Genomic DNA, 8,975 nt, shown 5'->3' on the forward strand with positions numbered 1-8,975 from the left:
AGCATTCGTCATGATTGTTTTTTTTTGTTAGTACAATTGTGATCTCATTCAAGAGATTAAGCCATTGGATAAGAGTTACCTGTTTAGGTGTTTGGAGTTCTACCTACCCGGAGAGAAGCCATGCAAGCAAGCATGGAGACCTGTACTTGGGTGGGGTTTCTCCAGGTACCCTGGCTTGTTCTCATATTCCAAAAACATGCATGTTAGGATAAGTAAAATAGAATTATTTATCCTGTAAAAAAAATTGGCTTTATTCATCTGTTCTTAATGGCTGTTGTAACCAATCAATTTAAATACTATAAAACAACCATATAGCTCGCTCATGAGAAAAATCAGTACAAAAGAAATTCATTTTGATATCTTGAACCTTGAATATTCAACAAAGTAATTTCTGTTTTTAAAAAAAAACTGACACTACTTTAGATTTAATTGTAGAATGTCAGAGTTTGAGTTACTGATTTATGATTTTATCATCCCAAAATTCTATGTTGAATTTGAAACTGATTTTTTTAAATATAGTGTCAATTTGTGTGTGTGTGTGGGGGGGGGGGGGGTAAGTGTGATAAATGTTGCGGCGAAAATAAATGAATTCAAGGCACTTTTTTGTTGTTGAACAAATATACAATCACAAACAATCTAGGCATTTAACGAGTTCGAGGCGCTTTTGTTTTTTACATTCTTTTCTCTCACTTTAACATTTCTATTAACATACACTTCAAGAGGATGCAACGCCTAAACATGGCAACAATTTAAACAACAAATAATATCAGAATAAACAAAAACTGGGGATTCTTGCACATCACGTCACTTAAAATAAAAGAGGAGCGTATACATCAAAAATCTAAACAATAAATACTACTTCATATTGGCACTTATTTTCCTTGCATATTTGTTTCTTTCGCGCTTCCTCAAGCATACACACAAAAAAAACACTTAAAATCAGCCATAAATCCTTGAAAGGAAGGTTTACAGTTTGAGTTGGAGTCGTTTGAAGGCAGGTAGCTGACGCGCTTTTTTCCGGGTTTCATTTGAGATGGACCAATCAGCAAAAAGTGGGCGGTGCCTGAGCCAGAACGCAGCAGTTGTCGCGCAGGTTAGACTGGTGGCGTTGCTCCAAATGTTTGATGCCGTCGTTTCTTTTTAGTGTGGGCAGCTCGCAAGACGACAGCACGAACGCCGGTGGAAACGAAACGAGAACTTTCTTTACGTCCAGGTGAGGACTTTATTTATCAAACAAACTCTCTCTCGTCATTCGTTTTTCGGCGTCGGAGGAATTGTTGAGTTGCTTAGGGCAAGCCTGCGCATGCCCCGAGTCTACAATACAGTAAATGTAGGACGTTTGTTGTGGGTGTAAAATCCGTCGTTTAGTTTATATGTCGTTATGTGAGTCTATTTGCTTCCTTTGTTTGTCTCTTGACGCGTAAACTCTTTTTTTTTATTTTTTATTTTTTTATGGCCGACTGTACTTGTCGTGTGAGACACCGAAGAGATAGCAAGATAGTTCTAGTGTAGAGGTGAATGTAAAAGTGCAAAAGAATGTCACTGTGTTAAAAGTCAAACGGCTCCAGCAGAGGATCTGGCATGGCAACAATGTGCAGAATGTGAGTGGCAAGGAGCAGATGGTTTGATTTGAAAGCACATCTGAAGGGGAAGCACCTGTGTTGTGTTCACCTCGTCAGCCGGAGAGGCTTCAGGTGTGCGTGCTTATTTTGTGTCCCCCGCAACATAATCAGATGGCGAAAGTATTGACATTCTTTACTTGAGTGCACGTGCAGATTAAAAAGACTAGCTCAAGTGGAAGGGTTGATTTGAGCTGAGCGAAATTTCAACAGATGAGTTGATTCAAGAACAGACTTGGTGGAAATTCGGACATTGATCAATGAGGGACTTGGGTCAATGAATGGAACTCGGCATTCCAAGTAAACAAGGTGAAGCAGCGTTTAATTGTATGTGAAGCACGTTGAGTTACCTTGTGTACGAAATGCGCTACACAAAAATCTTGGTTGCGTTTTCTGTTGCTCAGATAAATCATGCTGATGTGCGATTTGAATTGCTTAAGTGGTCAGCTTGCTGTGGAGCTGACATGAGCTAGCGGGGTAACCTTTGTTTTAATTATACAGCAAATGACAATGCAGGGATCTTTGTTGATAACTTTGGAAAATGATCCATGTCTTCAAATCAATGAATATTATAACGTAATTAAAGGAAATTTGTTTAAATGTGTTTAAGGCCTTTGCATTAACTAGTAGGCCTACCGAAGATATTATTATTATTATTATATATTAGAATTAGGGGTGTGCCAAAAAATCGATTCTCATTTAGTACGATTACGAATCGATTTTAAATGTCCCAAAATCGATTTTAATTAAATTATTTTATACTGTCTTGCCTTTGTCTGTGTGTGCCTGCTGTCATGTTGTTCCTGGTTTGGCCACTGAGGGGCAGTGTGGCTCCTCGCGGCCTAATACACTGTTAAGTTGTCGCCACATTAGAGAGTAGAAGGAAAGTCACAATCAAGTTATTTCAATAAAAGTAGTTTTTTTTTTCAGCGCGGAGCCGTTCTTTTGAGTGATAAAAGTGCCGCCAGTAGCGCGCTAATTAGCATTAGCGAGTCAGACTGGAGTAAATCATTACATCTATAGATTGAAGCAAAAATCATTGCCGATCATTTAGAAAAAAAATCGTTCTTAATCGAAGATCGATTCTGAATCGAATCGCAGACCCAAAAATCGGAATCGAATCGTGAGACATTCAAAGATTCCCACCCCTAATTAGAATATATATTATTGATATTTTCTAAATGTCTTTCAACTGCTAGTTTTGTCTTGGTTTGATTTGGTCTCTCTTGCGCAGGTCATCAAGAAAACAGAGCTAGCAATGAACCAGCGCAACAAAAAGAGGAAAACCTCGCTCGACCTCTAAAGCCAATTGCAGCTTGTAATCGGCAAAGCAGATCCAAAATGCCGGTGGAGGCCGTCCAGCAGCCGGCGCGGACCGCCGCATCGGCGACCTTTCCCCGCCTGCGGCCCAAGGGCCCGGTGGGTCCCGAATTCTACCGGCAAAGTCCGCCCTCGGCCGTCCGACCCAAGCAGAGCGCCGTGGAGCGGCTGGAAGCGGACAAGGCCAAGTACGTGAAGAGTCAGGTGGCGCTCTCCAAGCAGCAGCCGCTCAGACCTGCCAACGTGCGCAAACCTCTGCTCAGCCCCGTCGCCACCGCGCTCAGGCCCGCCAAGAAGACGCCCGGCCAGCCCAAGAGCAAGCAGGACGCCGTCCAGTTGGACCTGGAACATCTGAGCAGCCTGATCAGCGACGTCAGCGTTGCAAGCGTTGCAAGCGCGGAGTCCGTTGACGCCGCCCCTCTGCTGACTCCGCACAAAACGGACCTGCCACAACTGCCGTCCCATCCTCACTCCTCCGGTCCCGCCAAGGTGACTCAACTCAACTTTTAAAAACGTTTAACAGCTCCCTTTACGTTTGACATTTCTTACACAAGAGGTGCAGAATTTTATTTGTTCTTGTTTGAAATGTTGCGTGATGCTGGTAGTAGATGAGAGGGTTTCCTCGGGTCAATAAAAAAAAGCTTGAAAAGGTCATAAAATGGGTTTTGCTCACATTAAGACCTTAAATGACATTAAGAAGCATTAAACATTTAAGTGCTTGTTCATGCTTGATTTTACAAACGACTTTGTATAAAGGAGTTACTGTAACACAATTTAGCAATAATTAACTCATTCACTCCCAGACATTTTCACAGAAGCAATCCCCTTCGCTCCCGGCTGTTTTACTGGATTTTGACAGATTTTGCAAGGCCCACAGAATATTGTGTTCTCTTCTTTCATCAGGGAAAAAAAAGTATATTTGTATCTGTTTCCGTTTTGCAGCAATTAGCATTAGAATATACTCAAGTTTTGTCATTATTCACAAACCTATTGAAAACACTGGGGGGGGGGGGAAGCTTTTTTGCAACATGGCCCTGGTTGATCTCTTATACTATGCTGCCAACTGCTGGACGTTTTTGTAATAACTACCATTTCTTCAACCGTTCTTTTCAGTTGAGAGGCTGCATCAAAGCTTTCTGTATGCTGTAGCATAAAAAAAACATTAAAAAGTATAAATACGTCTTTGGGACACTTAAAACATTTTAAATAGAACGTATTTGTACGTTTTGGGGAGCAAATGAGTTAATGTGATCAAAATATTTATTTGTAGGCATTGCTGACTTGTAGTTTACAATTGAGAAAATAGTTGGGTTTCCATCCAACCATTTTTATTGGAATTTTCAAGAAATATGAAAATAAAACTCCAGAAATTCAAAAAAGGGCCCAAATTTCGCAAAAAAAGTTTTAACGCTTAAAGAGGGTGGGTTTTGAAGGAAAAAGGAAAATGTGAATTTTGGCGACAGAAACAGGTTTCAGGGAATAACCGCTGGCAAGACGTTTTTGACCGACTATGACGTCACACGTACGTTTGCAGTCCCAAAGCAATGTTGGACGATAGAGTGAGGTATGTTTGGGGGGACGACGAAACAGAAATCTTTATGGAATTAATTAAAGAAGCGAATATTAATATTATTTTAGAGGGTTAGGGTTACCCTAACAGCAAAGAAACGCTTTATCAAGAATTACAAAAGGAAAGTCGTACGACGTCATCGCAAGGCGCAGTCTCTTCCTGGTCATCTTCTTCTTTTTAATTACTGGCGAATCACATCTCTATGGTGTATAGCGCCACCTACAGCGGTGGAGTCCCCTCTCAATATTCGCAAAAGAAGAACAGATGGAAACGGACAGAAGTCGCATCTCCGTTTTTTGCACATTTTCAGTAAATTCGCTTTAAAAATTCGAACCAATTGGCTGGCAAACTATCAAAGGCATACGACAAATTTGGCCGTGCAAACGCCAGCTCCTGATTGGTGGGCAGTTTCTGCGGAAGTGTTAGAGGAGTTTGATTCCCGCGTGTTGTCTGCGTATGCAAATTTGGCAGTGCGAACCCATGTTCCGGATTGGTGGGCTGGTTTTCACGCTCGCTCCTGGTTGGCTGCTGGTCGAGGCTTACTTGAGCTTTAAATGTCGGAAAAAATGTCGGACAGCCTTCAACTATGGAGTTAATGCAATTAATTACGATGATTGTAATCGCTAGGTGAGACCGAAGGCGACCCAGGTGGAAAGTCCGGGATCTCAGACGGCGGGGGCGGTGCGCCGAGTGGACGTCATACCCCAAGCCAGCCCGGCGAGGACCTCACGCAGGCCGCCTCTCTTCATCCGACAGCCGCTTCAGCCGCTCCCGTCACACCCGCAGTTTCCGCTCCGCCCGCTTATTTCGCACCTCCTCCTCCGTGCAAAGGCCGCGCCGTCTCCCCTGAAACCCGTCGCCGCCACACCCAAACCGGAAAACCCTCCTACGTCTCCCTTTCCCGTCTTCCTGGATTTGCCCCCTCCCTCCCCGGCGCTCACCCCTCTATCCGGCTCCCCCCTCATCAGGAAGCGTCCGTCCCTGACCCGCTCCAAATCGGACATGAGCGAGCAGTTTTCCCGAGCCGGGACGGAGCTGGAGCGCTTCTTCAACCTGTGCGGTTTGGACCCGGCGGAACTGCGGGAGTTTTCCGGCTCGGCCTCCGACATGGTGTCTCTGGCCCGCTTCCGCAGCGTCAGCGCCCCGGGCTCGGAGTGCGGCGCTTCCGGCGGGCGGGACGACGACGACGACGACGGTGGGGACGAGGAGGCCGACGAGCGCGTTCCCTACGGCGTCTCGGTCATTGAGAGGAACGCCAGGGTGATCAAGTGGCTTTACGGGCTGCGGCAGGCAAAGTGAGCGCCAACACATTTCCACGAGGATTGTCGGAAATGTTCCTGTTTTTTTAAATTTTTGTTGACAGAAAATTCCGTGGACATGTCGAAAGTGTCAAAATCCCGAAATGAAAGAGTAAGGCGGCCATTTTAGGGGGGCGGGGGGGGGGCTGCTCAAGGCTTTATTTGTGATTTTTTGTTTTGTTTTTGTTGGTCACCGCCCAGTGGACGTTGAAATACCGGCGGACGAAAGTTCAAAGTCATCGTCGGCTATTGTTTTTTGTTTTGTTTTGTTTCCTCACGCCGAGCTTGTGAATGGCACTAAAATGCTTTCCGTTATCTTTTGTTTCTGTCATTAAGCACAGCTGTTTCCTGGTGATTATTTTTGTGCATGACGAGCTATCACCTGTGACAGTTTATTTATACACTTGTAATTTACTGATAGCTTATTTGGACAATGGTGTTCTAAATGGTCCTTTTTTTTTCCTTTTTTTTTTATCTGATCAGTCCTGGTCATGTTGAGTTTTTCAAATGTTGTATGTGCAGGATTCAAACTGCCAAACCGTTGCAATGACAGTTTAGTGCATCAGTGTTGAGTTTTACATTGGTAAGTTGTGAAATAAACAGTTGAACTCTGAAAATGCAATCCTGTTTTCCCAAGATATTGTCAAACTCGTGATAATTTCATCGCGTGAAGATGTGGGCCGAGTAAAAGTACACCTGAAGAGTTGTCCAACCACATTCCGGTGTCGGATTCAAGACTCGGGAACAAGCGCAGGTGCCAAATAACCTTTGTGTTAAGGGGCGAGCGCGTCTGGTTGGCAAAGTTCACGGTGACGTTCGGGTGCAGGGGCGCATTCGTAAATTTAAAAACCAAAATAATAATTTTATTCTCTCCACTCTCAAATTCTTCTGTCCTGCTCAACACTGTGACATGGAACAATGATGCTACATCAGTTAGCATCTTTCTTGCGTCTACACAAAATTAAAATGTATCTCTTGGGTCGCTGGAATATATATCCCACCTGCTCGTTTTCCACGCCGCAACAATGAGGCACTCTAATGCGACTACGCCAGTGGACTATCTGAAGGGAGGATGCATTAGGTGATTTATCCATCAGTGTGCGTCATGCACATGCGGCCCGTTTTAGCAACACCCAAAAAAGAAAAACGAATGTTGAAAAAAGTTTTATGTAATATCTGTCTCAGTCTGGACATTTTCAGAATGTTCTTCCAACATAAGATGTATTTGGTAACAAATCTCTCAATTCACTTGACAGACTCTTTCAGTTCAGATTCCCGAAAAATGTACAGCACTCATCACGCCACCGATTATGGTGCCTCATTGCTGGCAGTTGTTGCCATGGCAACTGTTAAAAGAAAACGGCTCGATGTTTTGTTTTCCTTTGAGTGTATCATCAGTGTCATAATTTTCCAAATGAGTCTCTGAGCGTGTTCCTTCCTGGAAAGAGAACAGTTTCTACTGCAACGCTTCCAAACCTTTTTCGGCTTGCCAAGCCCCAAAGCTTTTGGTGCCCCCCCCCCCCACACACAAAAAACGTTGACCATTCATCAAAAGTAGAATGTAACACACAGTCTGTCTGATACTGCCCCCAGCTGGACAAGGCTGGTACACAAGACGGAGCAGCTCAATGGCCATTAAACTGATGTAAAACGTGTTTACAGTTTCATCCTTGTAAAATTCCACTTCCTGTTTAAAGCTGCTGTTGATCGATCATCAGGCTTGGTCTTGGTGTCGTGATGTCAGAACGGCTGTTGAAAGAGCAACGGAGCTGATAATGGAAAAAAAAACAGCAAGAGTGTGACCAGAATCAAGATGGCAGATTAAAAAAAAAAAAAGGCTTATTTGGCTTCCTATCTTTATCTTTAACGGTTCAAATGCTTGTTTTCAGTGTTTTGACGTTATGTGACCTGACAGACACACTGCTTAAAATTATTGTGCTTGACTAATTCTTTTCTTTTCTTAACAATGCCGTCTGATATGTCCTGTGGATTTATGCTGCCTCGTGTTATGTCATAAATTTCGGGGGTACGTCTTTTTTTTCTTTTCTTTAAAAGTGCAGCCCCTTTCCCAAAATATCGCTTGGACTTAGTTCTGACTGACTTGTAACATATTATTTAGCAGATAAGCTAACAACTAGCCTAGCTTCATCCACTCCACCTCGTTTCTTCTTTGTGAAATCCCCTTGATGTGCTGAGGCACACTGCTGCCTCTCACAGGCCAATCGGGGGTAGTACAATACTTCAAGCTGATTGGGCAATACGTTAACTAGTACAGTCTACCAAACTTTTGTTTGGACCAATCACAGCAGCTGATGAAAATATTGTTGTTGTAGTTTAAAAAAAAAAAAAACACAAACATCTTTACCGGCTAAAAATGCATGAAGCACCTCTCGCTGTTAGTGTTCTTTGTTCAGGATGAAAACTGTGAGCAATTCTGTGAGAGAATCAGCGGGCTCGGGTCACAAGATGGATTCTTGAAGGTTTGTGGACTCACAAATCTTGTGAGAATTCATCTTGCAGGCGAACGACTTAAAGAGATGCACATTGAAAATTGGAATGACTCACATTGGTGTAGAAATATTAAAGGAAGTAAATTTGTCAAATGTGTGCACTGGTTTGAGAAGGTTGTGGAATCGTTAAAACGGAAGTGAGTGTAAAGTGTTCCCTCGTTTTCTGCTGGGGTTAGGTTCCCAAAAATGAACCCGCAATAAATGAAATCTGCGAAGTAGTTTGCTTTATGTTTTACATTTATTATAAACGCTTTAAGGCTCTAAAAAACCCTCACCACACAGTTTATACACTTTTCTCATTGAGCCATTTACATTTTCTCACATTTCTCTGTTGTTTAAACATTCTCAATGTTCAAACCTTCATAAATTTTATAAATGAGATACATTACTGTAAAAAAAATAAATAATGCACGCAAAATTGCACTAAAAAAATCCGCAGAATAGCGAGGCGACGAAAAGTGAACCGCGTTATAGCGAGGGAACACTGTAATGTGGAAAAAATAGTTCCCACGCAGTTTTTAGCGGAAAAATTGGAAGTCGAAAAATGATTTGAATAAATTGTGAAATATGGAAGCCTCTGAGGGTCAATCTGGTTCGCGGGGTGTCCGGGGTGGATATGCTGCCATTCATCCCAATTGGTGTAAATGAACGCCCATTG

At 43.0% G+C, this 8,975-nt stretch overlaps 1 protein-coding gene across 2 annotated transcripts; it reads left to right on the forward strand.

The window, feature by feature from the left end:
• Positions 1-98: 98 nt before the first annotated feature.
• Positions 99-6,429, forward strand: fam110a (family with sequence similarity 110 member A). Of its 2 annotated transcripts, XM_077569691.1 has the most exons (4): positions 99-165; positions 1,145-1,213; positions 2,854-3,428; positions 5,137-6,429. In XM_077569691.1, the coding sequence occupies exons 3-4, from the start codon at positions 2,961-2,963 to the stop codon at positions 5,806-5,808; spliced, it is 1,140 nt and encodes a 379-aa protein (XP_077425817.1). In that variant the 5' UTR covers positions 99-165; positions 1,145-1,213; positions 2,854-2,960; the 3' UTR covers positions 5,809-6,429. The 2 variants fall into 2 exon arrangements, with proteins under 2 accessions (XP_077425817.1, XP_077425816.1); XM_077569690.1 differs by lacking the exons at positions 99-165; positions 1,145-1,213 and adding an exon at positions 1,273-1,928.
• Positions 6,430-8,975: the final 2,546 nt, after the last annotated feature.

The sequence above is a fragment of the Vanacampus margaritifer genome, chromosome 1 (genome assembly GCF_051991255.1).
Source record: "Vanacampus margaritifer isolate UIUO_Vmar chromosome 1, RoL_Vmar_1.0, whole genome shotgun sequence".
Lineage (NCBI taxonomy): Eukaryota > Metazoa > Chordata > Actinopteri > Syngnathiformes > Syngnathidae > Vanacampus > Vanacampus margaritifer.

Coding starts and splice junctions, on each gene's coding strand:
- fam110a (XM_077569690.1), top strand. CDS start 1,901: ATGGAACTCGGCATTCCAAGTAAACAAG. Junction 1,929..2,853: donor CGGCATTCCAAGTAAACAAG/GTGAAGCAGCGT, acceptor TCTCTTGCGCAG/GTCATCAAGAAAACAGAGCT. Junction 3,429..5,136: donor ACTCCTCCGGTCCCGCCAAG/GTGACTCAACTC, acceptor TGTAATCGCTAG/GTGAGACCGAAGGCGACCCA.